This window comes from Narcine bancroftii, chromosome 4, assembly GCF_036971445.1.
Source record: "Narcine bancroftii isolate sNarBan1 chromosome 4, sNarBan1.hap1, whole genome shotgun sequence".
Lineage (NCBI taxonomy): Eukaryota > Metazoa > Chordata > Chondrichthyes > Torpediniformes > Narcinidae > Narcine > Narcine bancroftii.
Genome location: NC_091472.1, coordinates 266,770,884 through 266,788,194, shown reverse-complemented (window position 1 = coordinate 266,788,194; position 17,311 = coordinate 266,770,884). Strand labels below are relative to the sequence as shown.

Here is a 17,311-nt window from a genome sequence, read left to right as displayed (position 1 = left end):
GGTGATTATGGGAGATTTAAATTTTCTGAACATAGACTGGGAGACCCATCCGATAACAGGGCTGGATGGTTTGGAGTTTATAAAATGTGTGAAAGAAATTTTTTTGCAGCAATACATAGAAGTACCAATAAGGGAAGAGACTGTGTTGAATCTCCTGTTAGGGAGTGAGATAGGCCAGGTGACAGATGTGTGTGTTCGGGAGAACATTGGGAGCAGTGATCATAATGCCTTAAATTTCAAAATAGTTATGGAGAAGGATGGAGCAAAGCAAACTTTGAGGCAATGAGAGGATTTTAAAGGAGTGGATTGGATGATTAGTTTTATGGGAAGGATGTAATGGAGAAATGGAGGTCATTTAAAGGTGAAAGTTTAAGGGTACAATATCTTTATGTTCCTGTTAGGATGAAAAGTTAAAAGATTGAGGGAGTCATGGTTTTCAAGGGAAATTGGAAACTTGGTTTGGAAAAAGAGAGATGCCTACAGTAAATGTATGGAGCATGGAGAAAATGAGGTGCTCGAGGAATATAAAGAACGTAAAAAGAATCTGAAGAAAGAAAATTAGAAAAGCTGGAAAGAAATATAAGGTTCCTTTGGTAAATAATGTCAAAGTAAATCCAAAAGGTTTCTACGGTTATATTAACAGCAAGAGGATAGTGAGGGATAAAATTGGACCATTAGAGAATCAGAGTGGCCAGCTATGTGTGGATCTAAAAGTCATGAGGGAGATTTTGAACTATTTATTTTCTTCAGTATTTACTAAAGAGAAAGATATTGAAATGTGTAAGGTAAGGGAAACAAGTCAAGAAGTTATGGAAACTGATGATTGAAGAGGAGGAAGTTCTAGAGCTTTTAAGAAATACAAAAGTGGACAAGTCTCTGGGTCCTGATAGGTTATTCCCTAGGACTTTGAAGGAAGTCAGTGTAGAAATAGCAGGGGCTCTGACAGAAATATTTAAAATGTCAATAGCGACAGGGATGGTGCCGGAGGATTGGTAGATTGCGCACATTCTTCCATTGTAATAAAAGGGTTCAAAGAGTCAACCCAAGCAAATATAGGCCTGTAAATTTGACGTCAGTGGTGGACAAACTAATGGAAAATGTTCTTAGAGATGGTATATATAATGATCTGGATAGACAGGGTACAATTAAGAACATTCAAAATGGATTTGTGCATGGAAGATCATGTTTGACAAATCTTACTGAATTTTTTGAAGAGGTTACCAGGAATATCAATGAGGGTAAGTTGGTGGATGTTGTCTATAATAGAATTCAGTAAGTTCTTTGACAAGGTCCCACATGGAAGGTTAGTTAAGAAGGTTCAGTTGTTAGGTGTGAATAAGGAAGTAGTCAAATGGATTCAATAGTGGCTGGATGGGAGATGCCAGAAAGTGGTGGTGGATAACTGTTTGTTGGGTTGGAGGCCGGGGGCTAGTGGTGTACCTCAAGGATTGGTACTGGATCCATTGTTGTTTGATGATGATCTAGATGATGGGGTGGTAAATTGGATTAGTAAATATGCAGATGATACTAAGAATGGTGGTGTGGATAGTGAGGAACATTTTCAAATCTTGTGGAGAGATTTGGGCAAGTTAGAAGAATGGGTTGAAAGTTGGCAAATGGAATATAATGCTGGCAAGTGTGAGGTGCTACATTTTGGTAGGACTAATCAAAATAGGACATACATAGTGAATGGTAGGGCATTAAAGAATGCAAATGAACAGAGAGATCTAGGAATAATGGTACACAGTTCCCTAAAGGTGGAATCTCAGGTGGATGGGGTAGTGAAGAAGGTCTTTGGAATGTTGGCCTTTATTAAATCAGAGCATAGAATACAAGAATTGGGAGGTAATGTTAAAATTGTACAGGGCATTGGTGAGACAAAATTTGGAATGTGTTTAGTTCTGGTCACTAAATTATATGAGGAATGTAAACAAAATAGAGTAAGAGAAGATTCACCAGAAGAATACCTGGGTTTCAGCAACTAGGTTATAGTGAAAGATTAAACAAGTTAGGTCTTTATTCCTTGGACCATAGAAGGCTGAGAGGGGATTTGATAGATGTCTTTAAAATTTTTAGGGGGATAGGTAGAGTAGATGTAGATAGACTATTTCCATTGAGGATAGGGGAGATTCAAACAAGAGGACAAGAGCTGAGAGTTAGGGGGCAAAAGTTTTGGTGCAACATAAGGGGAAATTTCTTTACTCAGAGTGGTGTCTGTGTGGAATGAGCTTCCAATAGAGATGGTGAAGGCAGGTATAATATTTTAAGAAAAATTTGGGCAGGTATATGGATGTAAAAGGTATTGAGCATTATGGGCAGAATGCAGGTCAGTGGGAATAGGAGGGTGTAAATTTTCGGCATGGACAAGAAGTGCTGTGGAGGCCTGTTTTCAAGCTGTAGTTGTTATGTGGTTATAAGAATATCCTCTACTTCCCTACCAGCTGAAAAGTCATTGATCATCTGCCTATAAATTATTTTGAAATTCCGAACAGTTTTAACTAAATTACCCCATCACAGTCTATAAACCAGTGACTCCAGGGCCTGGTTTTTATAATCCTATAACTCTTATTGGCAAATGATAAAAATTCTTTTTGAAAACTCCTGCATTCTATCTTAGAAAAATATACAGGTGAAAGTGTAATGGAAGTGCACCAGGTGAATTCCTGAGATGATGGGTTTGTCTTGTGAAAAGATGTTCAACAGACAGGGCCTAAAGTTTAGCCAAGAGGTAGTCCTAAAAAAAAATAATAATTTCTGCAGTTATTGACATATGGATGCAGGATGATGTACGTGTTCCCTGGTTAGTAGAAGGTCTGGACTCAAAATAAGGTGTAGGCCTTTCAGCACTGAAATCTCCTCATGTTGAGTGCAGTGAGTCTTTCATATTCCTTACAGAGGGGGGTTCAAAAGAGAAAGTGATAAATTTTAGAAATTAAAGCAATCAATAGATAGTGCAACGGGTTAGTACAGGAAAGTGGTGAGGAGGTAAGAGCTCAGTCATGGTGTTATTGAATTCAGAGCTGTGTTGATGGACCTTACGAGATACTCATGTTATTCTTTGTCAGATGTTTCCAGTGCTCTGAATGCATCACCTTGTGTGAGAGCTTCCTTCAGTCATTTCAGTATTTTATTCAATTATGACTGAATTTAACCCAGAAATTCTTCTGTCATCCACATAAAAGATGCAAGATGGGTGGGAGGGGGAAAGTGCATTGGGAATACATTTAAAGTGTATGTATTTTGATGAAGGAAATTTGTTGTCTCATCCCAAACATTCTACAATCTCAATATTATTATCTCAAAATTCTTAAAATATATAATTCTACACAATACATTTCAGAATTCAGATAATTAATTTTAATTGAAGACGCAATCTTTGATAGGTCCCTGCATTTGCAAACATCATCCGAGACCTCCAACAAGGGTCACTACACCACTAATAGCTATCAATTGAAAACCATTAGTCAAGATTACCTACAATCTTGAGGAATGTTTAATGACATTTTTTGCTTGAACCAGGTTTAATCTTCATACTGCTAATCTCTCTAGATGTTGAGAATAGACCTCATGACCAACTTCCCTTTATTTCATGTTGTTTGTGTAATCTTTGATACGCAAACAAACTTGATACTTCCTGAATAGGTACGTTGATTGCAGACCCAGAATGTACAATTATCATCATTCATGTCACACTGTTCCATGCTCCATAAGGCAAATCTTTCACTGTTATAACACATCATATGTCCTGATGCAAAACAAAATCACCTGGTAGATATCATAAGAATGTAATCGGATATTCTAAGAATGTAAGCATGTGTTGTATTTTTTTCCCACCAGAAATATAATTCCACTTAAAAATATCCATGCATTCCTAGCTAAGGAAAGAATCCTAGTAAACAAGGCATCATTTGTGCATCAAAATGTATAAAGTCTATTTTATTTTGTATTACTTTTAATCAGAATAAATTATTCTTCATATTTAAATACGTAAAGCATAAATTTTCCAAAATAGCTTGGAGTCTCTGAAATTGTCATATTTTTGGAATTCTTAACATCTCAACAAATGAACATAGTGATTGGGTGAATACAGTGGTGAATTTGAGAGATTTCCGTTTTATGAATGAAATCAAAACCATTCTAAAGTAGTTTTTCTTTTCTTCCTCATCCAAACATCTTAGAGCACAGCTCCAGTAAATTTCACGATACCAGGTAAGTGCTAATTCCATTTTTCCATGCAAAAAAGGTTGATTTATTCTAGAAATATGCATCTCACCTCTGAACTAATGATCTAATAAAGGTACATTGTAAGTTTCACATTCACTTTCCATAAATTTACATTCATTTAAATGATCTATATCAACAATGGATTTGGCTACAGATCAATTTGAATTACAGTTTTAATGCATGTATTGAATCTCTGTTGACTTCAGCAACTACTTCCAGATACATAATAATTTCTCTCTCCTTACTGGTCTCCTCCCCTACCTATACTTCTACCTCTCCCATCATCATTTATCCAATATCCTATTACCTCTTGACTTCTCTTCAGCATTCAACTTCTCCTCTTATGATTGCTATCTCTTCTTCTCTTAAAAAATCATACTGTCCAAAAGGTAGACGATTATTTTTGCTCCATGAATGCTACCTGATCTGAGTCCCTCCGGCTTCCCTTGGCTCCTTATGGAACAATCTCGATAATCAATAACCTGCAAATATGTGTCCAATATAAAGACTATAAGTTACATAAAAAAGTCCCATGAATGCAAAAGGTAAACACAGAAATCTACCCATTTTTAGTTGTACAGTACCATTTACACTACAACTTTGATTATCCAAAATGGTTGGGATTGGACCTATTTCGGTTAAACTGCTTTTTTGGAGAACTGGTCATTTTTTAAAAAACAGCACAGTACCAAAAACAAACAACAAAGGAAGGCTTTTAAAGCATTAAAATAAAGTTTAATTCTCACTAAAAAAATTAAAATTCTGTCCACCGCCAATCACTGACACCTCCCTACCGAAGGCCCCGCTCATGCTGGGAGTCAGAGGTCTGCTTCTGCTGCCGGTGAAGTCCCTGCTGCCACATGGAGTCCAAGGTCTCCCGTCAGTTCAGCACCAAAAGCAATTTTGGATGAATGAGGATTTCTGATTTGTTTGAATTTTTAAAAAATTTTGAATAATTAAAGATTTCAGAGAATCCAATTTTGGATAATCAGAGTTGTACTGTATAACTATTTGATGGGCCGACAGTGATCATGTCCTTTGGATAGTTACTAAGATGCACTGTCTATAATATTAATTAATTAAAAAAAATTATCAATCTACAGATCAACCAAAAGACCCACTGCCTACACAACTACAAATCCAAAATGTTATTGTGGAGGTGAAGCAGGGAGATATAACCCAGGAAAATGTGGGAGCGATTGTAAATTCCACAAATACTACATTGAACCTTAATTCTGGTAAGGTATCATTGTTTCCCTTAAATCTGTTAGGCACAGGAAATTAACTTATTAATATTTTTAAAAATATTGGAATGAGATAATTAATTATGCAACATTATAAATATGGTCAGTTGGGTTCAGCATTTCAATTGAATGTTTCATTGTTATTTTCAAACAATTAGTGTATTCTGAGATGATTTGGAAATGGTCCAGTGGGAAAGTTGGAGTTAGCTTGATTTGATGAAGATTTCATGAAATCGTGATTACATGGAGCTTAGTTTGTTGAAATGAATGTATATTATTTGCATAAAACAATTTATTGAATTTTATGTTTAAAATTGTCAATAGTGCAGATTAACTGGTTTTTTGGAGAGGTCCATGTTAATTCTTCCACCTACACATCTCTTTTAAAAATTAATTGAAATTTCCATCTTCATGGTGTCAAGATAAGTATCTACCATTCACCATAATAGGAGATGTCTGTTTTTTAAAAATTTGACATTCCCTCATTTTCAGGGAGTTCCTTGTTTCAGTTCAGATTGATCACTGGAAATAGTGTGGCTTTTCCAAACTAGAAAAAAAATTCATAGCCCACTCCAATAATTCACTTTCCAAATAACTGAACATCCTAATGGATTGCTGTCTGGGTTGCCAGGCAATGATAGCCATGCTCCCTTTCCACTCCTTGGGCTCCTAGTTCATCCACTCCTTGGGCTCCTAGTTCATCCACTCCTTGGGCTCCTAGTTCATCCACTCCTTGGGCTCCTAGTTTATGCACTCCTTGTTCGATCACCAGACCAGAATTCCTTCTCTTCCTTTCAGCTTGCCAGAATCTCGGTTTCCACATTCCAATTCCACTGATTCTGTCCCCTCTTGAGAGTTAAACAGGAAAGTCTGCAGACGCTGTGATTCTAGTGCAATATGCAAAGGTGCTGGAGAAACTCAGCAGGTTGTGCAGCATCTATAGGAAGCAAAGGTATATAAATCAGGCCTGTGCCCTTCATCAGGGTATAAGCAGAAAGCAACCAAGGGCCTGAATAAGATGGTGAGGAGAAGAGGGAAGAGCAGGCAGGGAGAAAAGCGCAAGCCAACGAGCAAGAGGTCAGAGATGCATGTGGGTGGGAGGGCAGAAGAAAAAAAAAGCTGAGAAGTGACAGGGGAGGGGTAGCTTTGTGGATGGGGTGGGGAGTTGGAGTAAAGGAGACAGAAAGATAAGGAAACAGCGAGAGACAGGGGAAGGGTCTAATGGAAAATGGAGAAGTTGATGTTTGTTCCCTCTGGTTGGAGAGTGCCCAGATAAAATATTGGGTATTGTTCCTCCAAGCTGGCCTTGGTTTAGAAATGCATGAGCCATTGACAAGTCAATGTTATCTAGTTCACTGGAAATGTTATTACAATCCTGTGCAATGTTTACTAATAGGAATAACATCCATTAGGTCACGACAATCTGGTATCACCCAAGTCCTGAGCATGCCACATTATCAGAATTTTTTGGTATCTTGAAAGCACTATTTATTTTAGACAATGGTGCTGGATATATCAGAAAGGTAGGTGATGATAATTGTCATGACGATATAAATTAAACATCTAAAAACTTTGTTTTTATTTAGGTGTCTCTAAAATAATATTAGAAAAAGGTGGGAAGACTGTTGTGGCTGAATGCAAGCAGTTGGGTAAGTTACAGACATGGGTAGATTTACATGAAAATAAACTACCTGTTATGGGTTATATTATATTTTATATTATATATAAATATGTCTTTAAAAGAGATAGATGGTGGGGGTCAGTGTAGATCACTTCACAGAGTAACAAAACACATCTCATTTAAAATCCAAGAGCTTTGCTGAAGCTAGACATGCAGGCACCAGTGATTTTTTTAAAAGACAATGGAACTGCTATGAAAAGAATCTAGGCTCAAGTGCTGATAAAGATCTTTCAAGGATTGGGTTTGGAATCCTGCAAGGAATTCTGGTTTTTACAAGCAGAGAAAGAGGAAAGACCAATCAGGACTTCTTTTAGAGAGAGAGAGAGAGAGAGAGAGAGAGAGAGATAAATCAGTTTGTGTGTCCAATGAGCAACAGATAACTCTCTGAAACCAACAAGAACCTTCCTGAGTGGTAACCATTAACCTTTAAGCACCAGAGCCTGGTGAAAATTCATAAATGTTAAATTCTGTGCACAGTATAAGAATTGTCTGATACTGGTGAACTTGGAGAAATGAATGATTGGACCATTAAAGCAAAAAAACTTTCCTGACATATACACATGAGCTTAGAATTAGAAGGGGGTTAAGCCAAGTTAAAAGTAATAAGTTGAAGTTTGATCCTGTTTTTATTTTTAAAGAAAATTAAAAGCTACATTTGTTTAAGTAACCATTTGTCAGTGAATTTCTATTGCTGCTTGGTTTTTGGGTCCTCTGGGCTTGTAACACCTCCCTTTGACAAAGAAGCAGTGAATGTGATATTTATGTCTCCATTGTAAATGACTAATCTCTAATATTTAAAAGATTTATACGATGAAGTAGATTTTTTTTCTTCCATATTCATTGTGCCTTGTCAAATTATTCTTGTATGAATATGCATGGAGTTCGTGTTTCATATTCCAAGTACGTAATCTTTTATCCAAAATTCTGAAATACGAAAACCAAATATTTTTTCCATGGATGTTATCATCTCACCAAAGGTCGCATTTCATGCCAAACATGACTCGACATGACCCATGCTCAACTCGTGCTTGAATATTCCATGTCGGTAATTAGTGGAACTTTAGGGAATCCTTACTTTATAGGTGCTAGCGGAAAAACAGAGTCCAGCACCTCCGATTCACTGTATACAGATGCCATATTCATTGTAGACGGCTGGACGTTCCCTGTCCAATGTCCGAATCAGGAGCTTGGATGGCCGGGCAATCCTGGGTGTCAGCGGTTCGGTTAGGTGAGTATCCAGGACATCAGGGGTTCAGAGGGGCGAGTGTCCAAGGCAAGGATCCACAGCCAGGAATTCGGATGGGTGGGCTACCAGGGCGTTGGGAGCTCCAGTGGACAGATGTTTGTAGTGAGGGCCCTCTGAAGGGGCACCGGGAGCTCCAGTTGGTGGGGTGCTGGGGTGTCTGGAGCTACAATTGGCGGACTGCTGGGGTGAGAATCTGCTGCTGGGGCATCGGGAGCTTGGATGGCTGCTGAAATCCCTCCATACTCCCCACCAGTCTCAGTGCCGCATCTCAACCAGACCCCCACTCAGGTCCAGAAATCCTTCTAGTTGGAGTGTGTCTTTGTTTTGTGCGTATCTGAACTCAGTGCATTTACGATTCTTATCCGAAAAATGTCTTGTCCCAAGGGTTTCAGATAAAAGGTTCTGTACCTGTATAATATTTAATAAGGAGCACCCAATTTCTTTTCAGATAAACTAAAAACACAATTATTCAATTGATCTTGCATCAGGGAGAGAGAAAGGGCCCCTATAGGTGCAGTCCATACATTTTTCGAGAATGTTGCACAGCATTTTAATATATTGAGGGATATAGTGAACTATTTGTACCAATTTACAAACTTTTTTGCCAGATCTTCTCTTCTTGACCTCTCCAAGAATAAAAGATGCTTGATCAGTCATTTTTGACATCACCATCTGTCCAAGATCATCTTGTGCTTGTAAGCCGGTCTCATGCCATTATAGCCTTTGTTACCATGGTGATGGTATAGGAGCAGGCCTATTATTTCCAATTACTACATTCCTCCAGTGACCTTTTCGTATCTCTTATTTTGCATCCTGTTACACAGGCCAGATTTTATTTTCCAAAATAGACTTTATTCATGTTAAATTATCTACAAAGGGAAAACTGTTCAAAGTCTCTTCCCACCCTTAATTACATTTCCATCGTGGACTATGTAATATTAATTTCTAATTTACCCTTGGTCTCAGCCCCTCAATGTTCGGTAATGGGAGGACTCTAGACTGTGGTCCTTCCCCAGATGCCATAAAAAATATTTTTCTGTTCTCTGTTTTGTAATATAATCTGCAAGTTAATTCTTCAGGATATGCCACTTGTGTCCAATCACTTCAAAGTTAATTAACCTACTGAGTATATGCTGTAGTTCTCAGAATATTCCCATCATTCCTGATGCTCTCATTTACTTCCCTGTAATCTTGTCTACCACATCAGCTTTCCCTGATTCTCCTGGCACCTGAATAAATGAATAATTAACATTAGCCTATGAACCTTGGAACTCAAACATCATAGAGTTGTGGGATGAAAGCCGAGCACCTAGAGGAAATATATTCAGTCACTTTTCTATGCAAAGTTCACATAGAAAGCTTCATAGTTCAGGTTCACCCTGATCATTGGACCTGTGAGGAATGAGCAATAACAATAAAACTCAAAAGTATAGATAAAAGGCAAGGAAATGTCCACTTACAAAACTTGACAAATGAGTTGTATGGTTGTTTGCCCTGATTATATTGCATCTTAGCAACATTGTCAAACAATGCTAGTTGCTAGGAGTAGTTGTAAATAAAAATTATAAAGATTTGTTTAATTTAAATTACGTACCTTTATTAAACAAGATTAAAATTGATTTAGATAAATGGAAAGATTTACCATTGACGTTAATTGGGAGAGTGAATTGTGTAAAGATGAATATTTATCCTTGAGTACAATATTTTTTTCAATGTATTCCATGTTTGGTATCAAAAAAGTTTTTAAAGGAAATAAATAAGGTAATTAGATTATTTCTATGGAAGGGTAAATTATCAAGAGTTTCTTTACAAAAATTGACTTGGAGTTATGAACTAGGTGGCTTGCAATTACCGTGTTTTTATAATTATTATGAAGCGGCTCAGTTGAAATTTATTTATAGACTATTTGATGCTGAACAACCTCCTAGGTGGGTGAGGATAGAGATGGATCAGATCTTGGAAGGTAACATTAAGCATTTTATTTATAAATGGAATCCTTTATTGTTACATGAATTGGATTTGCCAGTTTTACGACACATAATGAATATCTGGTATAATCATAATTTAATTATAGGGCGTAAAGGGATGATTTCAATAAAATCACCAATATATCAGAATAAATTAATTCTTTTTTCATTGAATAGTCTTTATTTAAAGGATTGGAAAAATAAAGGAATAGTAAATGTTATAGATTGTTTTGAAGCAGGGAAGTTTTCTTCATTTAATAGATTACAGGAGAAATATGGGATTGCATCAAATTCTTTGTTTGCTTACTATCAACTTCGAGAATTTTTGAAGAAGTGTTATGGTAAGGAAATAAATTTGCTAAGTGAAATGAAATTTGAATTCTTGATTGAAGATAAAAGTGAAAAAGGTTATATTTCTGATATGTATAGATTGTTACAGGAAAAAAAAATTGAAAAATTAAATATGTATAAAATTAAAGAGAAATGGGAAAAAGATTTAAATATTGTATTGGCAGAGGAAGAATGGTCACAAATGTGTGTTGATAGTGGTTGGATGTGCAATAGAGTGGATGACCATTGTAAGGTAAAAACATCATGAGATGGGACCGGAGAAGGAGTCACCCAGTACTAAAGAGTAACAGAATGCAGATGTGACCTTGTACACTCAAGATAAGCTTTGCACTAACAAGAATGATGTGCAGCAGACTAACAGAGAAGGATAGCAACAGTTTATTCATTGGACAATGTAATGTTATGATAATTTACTAAGTACATATCCTGAGGTATAAAAAAAACACCACTTGCTGATAACAGCAGAATGCGCCTTCTCCAACTAACACTGTTAGTTGCAAGTGTTACAATCCGGTAATAAAGAACAAAGAACCTTGATTTCGACTCAGTCTGGTGTCTGACTCACTCATTCATGAACAAAGCAGACCTAACACCATCAACAAATTTTTCCGTTACAATTTACATGGCCGGCTTCCTCCAAAAAGTTGTAGGGATCTTGGAGGATAAATCGCAGTTCAGGAATTGAATCAAAATTCCTGCACATGACAGGCCATGTAGCAGCAAAATTCCTTGGGATTGTGCCATTACATGCCTGCAGTCTAAAAACCATAATTATTGAGAACAGAATTAACATTTTATCTCCTTGATTAAAACTTTTCTCACAAGATTTCTTGATGTACCAAACTTTCATTTTGTCTTGAGCCATTTATTAATTCTTCCCAGCTACCTTGCACATTTTTTCTCAATGATCATTACACTTTGAAACATAATCCAACAAATTCAACTGCACATCCTCATTAACCCACTGTTCTTTTAACAACATTAATGATCCTTTAACCTCATGCTCAAGTAACAATGTCCTTATTTCAAACAAAATTAAATAAACACTTTCATCCCAATTATTTTAATTTTCTTGACAATAATTCCTCATCACAGTTTTTTAAAGTTGAATGGAACCTTTCCAAAGCTCCCTGAAATTCTGGATGAAATGCAGACAATACAGTCTGTTTAGCTCCCAATTTATAAATTAACTGTTGGAATACACCTGACATAAAATTCTTTCCTTGATATGATTTTATTTCTTTAGGGAAGCCAAACGAACTGAAAAAAATGTTTTAGAGCCCCGGGCACAGTTTTTACTTTATTGTTCCTGAGAGGTATGACTTCTGTAAAACTGAAAACTGCACATATAATGGTCAACAGATACTAATTTCCAATTATTGTTTTGGGCATTGGACCAACACAGTCCGCAATTACTTTAGAAAAATGTTCTCCAAAAACAGGAATATGTTTTAAAATTGCTACTGATTAAGTTTTAAAGATGTCCCTGTGGGACCTTGATTAAATTTTCCCACAACTTGACATGTGTGACATGTTTTACAAAATGTCTTAAACATCTTCTTAAATTTGGTCAATAAAATTTTGTAGGTATCTTCCTGTACCCACCATGTTCAAAATCTCATCTCTATTGGCTCTAGGAACCTAGTGAACCACTGACCATTCTTCATTAGCCATATTAGCATGTAACCTATACTTTTTCATAATAAACCCTCATTAAAATAATATCGATCTCGCACTTTCATAATTCCTTCACCAGAGAGTGCTTTCTCTCTAACTTCAGCAAGATTACCATCTTCACTTTGTTTTTCTATCAGTTTTGCTCTGGATTCTGACAAATCCTTGTTCCAATTGATGGTCACTGTTCACTACTTTCAAGTTTAAAATCAGAATCAGAATTCTGACTTAACAAAGAAATATTTAAAGTGACAGGTGATTCATCGCAGCTTATCTCTTTTACCTCACAATCTGTTTGCTTTTGCACCTGACAACTTATTTCTTGTCTTATCTCGCAGCCTGCTTTTTTCTGTCTGCTGCTGTATATCTCACAAGCTTTCCTTAAATCAATTTGTCCACAACTTTCTCCACTGGCAAAGTTTTTAAACTTTGAATCAGTTTGTCCAATATTCCCTTTCATCCTCAAACTTAAGGTTGTTTCTGTAGTAATTATCTCCTGACACAAAAGATTAAAATTCCTAGTTTTACCAGCAAATTCCTTTATATTTCCATTTCTTGTAATACAAGTTTTTGGTGCTACTGGTTCCTGCTCTCTCTTTCTCTTCAAGAAGAAACCATTAGCTACCACACGTCCAGCTTTCGTACATTAATTACAAAATGAACCAAAAGGTTTACCCCATTTTCTACCTTATTTTGGTACTTCATGTTACCCTTTTGAAAAGATATTTTCGGCACAAATTTCACATTGGATAATTGTCTGCAAATATAGCAGAATTTTGTCCTGTTTGAAAAGTTTCACTTGGCTTTAATTTAAGCACTGGATTTAACACATCATAACCAGCTATTATTATAACTGAATTTTTCAAATTCTTAATTTCTCTCTCAAATTCCCTTTGTTTCCTGGCTTCCTCCACCTCAAATGTCCTTTACCTCCAGTTCCAGTCTACATTTCCCCTCTCTGGCTAATGCTGTTTTTCAATTTTATATATATTTTTTAAACTCCATCTCTATCAGCTGTAACTGCTGTTCAAGAGATGTCCTCGCAAAAAATGGCTTTCTCTTTTTCTTCAAAAATACACACTTAGTCATCAGTCATAATTTTCTGAGTCACTATTTTTTTCATCGACACTTTTACCTCCATAAGTTTCAATTCGTTAGCAATAAGCAACAACTCCTCTTTTCTTGCCTTTTTCATATCTGAAAAGTTTCGTGATTCCAAAAGCTTTTTAATATCCATTTGGACAATTTCACTTGGCACACCCATAAGCTTTGTTTTCAAATCAAACTCATCTCTTTTGTTTTTACAGAATCTGACTAAGTTTGGAAAGTTTCACTTGGCCCACATTTAGTTTTGGGGTTTAGAACATTCTCATCTGCAAATTCTGCAGAATCCAACCAAGTTTCCACTTTTAAGTCAACACCGATTGGTGTTCCAAATGTTTATCGAAACCCATTGCTCCTGTTTATTCACACGCACAATAAATCTTTTAAATTAGCTTGGAAAAACTATTTACTAATAAATCACAAAAACTCCAAAAGTTTAAGATCCCAAAACTCCAAATGTTTTAATTCCAAAACTCCAAATATTTCAAATCGTAATGGATGCTCCCCCATTTATTATGAGCCTAAAAGACTCAAAAACCAGCAGCGACATATTAAGACAATGACTACTTAAACAAAAATAGTTTTATTTTCTTAATACATAATAATAGGATCAATATTTAACCTATTACTATTAACTTAACTTAACCCTCTTCTAATTCCAAGCATGTGTGCATGTAATGTTTGTTCAGGAAAGCCTTTTTCACTGTCCAATCATTCACTTTTCACTTCAAGTTAACTGGTATCAGGCAACCTTCCATATTCCATACTGTGCACAGAATAAAACATTTATTATCTTCACCAGCTTTAACAAATTATTACAACTCAGGATGGTCTTTGTTGGTTTCAGAGATATTCGTTGAACACACAAACACTGATCTCCTTCAATCAGCCACTGAAGTGTCTTGCCGAAGAAACTTGCCCCCTCTTGGGTTTTTCCAAAAGATAACCTCTTCTTCCAGATTACCATGATGAGTTCTTCTTTTTCCCTTATTTCAGAAGAAACACATTAACTAGCCACAGTCTCTGCAATCGACAACAGAGAGTTAGTATAGGCTGAACTCAGAAATCAAAACCTATCTTGAAATGGAGTTTTGCAGCAGGTCTGCAAGCTTGCAGTCTTCAACACTACCTGCTGCTGAAGTAATGGCCGTCTTCCCTACCCACAACTGTTCTGGGAAACACAGAGTGGTTCCAGGTGCGTGAGCAATTAATAGGGAAGACAGTCATTGCTCTGCCACGTATTTATGATGGGTGGTGCTCCGGCACCAGTCACCCCACCTCCATCAGTTCCGGAGGGCACTACGAGGCGCCTCTGGATATGGATGGGATGCTGGAGCAGCCTTTTAGGGCTGCTGTCTGAAAGATAAGTTTTAGATCAGTTCTTGTAGCTGGAAGCCTGGCATGAAATGGCCTATTGTCTCAGCAAAGCTAATTGGAGTCTTGAAGTTCATTCCTGCATGGCATTTAAGATGTTTGTTTGTGAAATGTGATCTAACAACTAAACCTCTCAATCTTACCCCTTTTAAGATATATTTTATCATAATTTTATTAACCCATTCCATAATAGTATCAATAAGAAACCTTCATGAATATACTGCTAAGAAATTTAAGTTACTGTAACTCCTTAGGCACAAAGATGTTAGATGGCCTCTGGCTGAGCCTTAGCAAAAATAAGACTTTGCCACATCAGCAATTGTAATCTGGAAGCGTGAATGAAATTTCCATCGTTTCTATATTGGAAAGGATAACCCTGAATTCTAGGTTAGATCTTGCCAGAAAGTGAAAATGAGTTTCCCTAGACCCCTATTTTGCATGCTAATTGACATGCTGGTCATACTGCAGTCTTCTCATGTATACTCATTTTTTTATATCTACATCTGTGTCCAGCTCTCATTCTGAAAATCCAGGAAATTACTTTGCTTATCTCTCTGACCTAATTCATAGCTGCAACCTTTTAGCACTGTAAATTACACTGCACTGGCTTTTGTCAAACTACAGCTGCCAAAACCCACTAACAGACTGCCAATTCTAATAATAATGAAGACCACCTTCTTTAGTCTGGGGAGCCTAGTGTGTTCTCCTCCAATTTGTTGAGCCAACAGCCTGTTAGATGTCACTTTCTCTTACAGGAGAAAGCTATTGAAGTGATGTGATATGCAGACAGGCTTCAGTGAATCAAATCCAGGAGAACGTGTTCCCTCCACTGTGCCACCTCCTTTGTAGTTAACTCAGAAGAGAACAACTTACACAGGATGTTGGCAGTAAATGGAGGATTATTTTATAAAACTAGTCATAGACTCTTAAGCCACTGTTGTTTCCTGCCATATTCACTGGGAGAACTTCTAACCTTCTCCATTCTGTGCAGCGATGTTTATATCTTGCATTTACCAATCTACCGATAATGCTTTCCAATTTGCATATATTTGACTGACTCAACACAGTTTACTTTCTTGATCTTGCCATTATTTTCTTTGGCTGAAATTGTAAATGCATTGCTGCCATTAAAGATAATTCTCTAATCTATGGAGAAATTAAATATAACTTCTATTTGTGCCTATAATTTCCTTAGGTTCTCAGCCTAGCAATGGTGTCGTAGTCACTGGAAGTGGACAACTTCCCTGCAATTACATCATACACATGGTTGGTCAAACAGATCCAGCATTGATTACACCCTCGGTAGAAAAAGTGTTAGAAGAATGTGAAAAGAAAAACATAAATACGATATCTTTCCCTACTCTGGGAACGGGTAAGTCCAATCAAGACAGTGAATAATCTCTTCCTGCTATTTTTTCTTCTTTATTTCTTTCTTTTCTCAAGGACGTTAATGCTTACAGGGTGCCATTCCATGTAAGCCTCCATGCCATACATTTCTCGTGCTGGCTTACCATGTCCCTGCTGAACATTGAGCTTATCGATACCAGCATTTATCTTATCTACCTTCATTTGGACAATGTCCTTCAGCACCTTCTACAAATGTTCATGAAAGGTCAGACATATCAACCATCACAATGTGCATATTCAACTTTACTAATGTCACAGTTAGGTGTAATTCATCACTGATTCAACATGTACCCATTTATAGAAGGCATTGCTCCCAATATAGTCAGAAGCAAGGATCAGGGCAAATTTCGCATCACCACTCAAAGATGCTGACGTCTATTATCCACAGCAGCTAAATGAGCATCCATAGGAAGTTAAAGTGGAAATCAAAAGAAGATCGGCCGGTGTTATGTAGATTCTATTTGGATAAAATGTGTTTGATAAGACATTGAATTCTACATATTTAGATACATTAAACTATTTAGGTGGGTGAAGGGGTTGGCAGATTGGTAGCTGGATGGGATGGGGAGAGCAGAAATCCTGGTGGTCAGATGTTGGTCACTTGTTGTGGTAAACGTATGTTGAACCAAAAAATGCCAGGTAAACATGTAATTTACCTGCTTGAGTTTGGTTTTCAGCTCCAGACTTTGTAGATTGAAAATGCGTAGGCAGGTTTACTTTCTGTAATGCTAAAAGAGGCTTAGCAAGCATTGTGAGGGTATGCTTCTGTAGGATTAGTTTGTCGTTGTAGCATTGCCAAGTTTGCAATTGACAGAAAACCAGTGAGAATGTGAATTATGAGGAAGGTATGCAGGGACCATCATGAAATTCAGATAAGTTGGATGAATGAGAAAGTACATGATTAGTGCAGGTTAATGTGTATACAAGAATATTATTCTCTGAATGTTGATTGATTTGGAAACATGACCGAGATGTCCTTCTGAAACATAATTATGAAAACAAGAATTTGAGTACAGGAGAAAGAATGTCTCACTGCTGC

General features: G+C 36.8%; 1 protein-coding gene across 3 annotated transcripts in view; it reads left to right on the top strand.

The window, feature by feature from the left end:
* Positions 1 to 17,311, top strand: part of LOC138761938 (protein mono-ADP-ribosyltransferase PARP14-like) — an 84,450-nt gene that overhangs the window by 42,619 nt on the left and 24,520 nt on the right. For 2 of the 3 annotated variants that reach the window (XM_069934947.1, XM_069934946.1), the window contains exons 15-18: positions 4,179 to 4,209; positions 5,328 to 5,462; positions 7,055 to 7,117; positions 16,061 to 16,237. In XM_069934947.1, coding sequence (XP_069791048.1) covers positions 4,179 to 4,209; positions 5,328 to 5,462; positions 7,055 to 7,117; positions 16,061 to 16,237 — 406 coding nt within the window. The remainder of the gene's footprint in view (positions 1 to 4,178; positions 4,210 to 5,327; positions 5,463 to 7,054; positions 7,118 to 16,060; positions 16,238 to 17,311) is intronic. The other variant, XM_069934948.1, reaches the window with a different exon arrangement.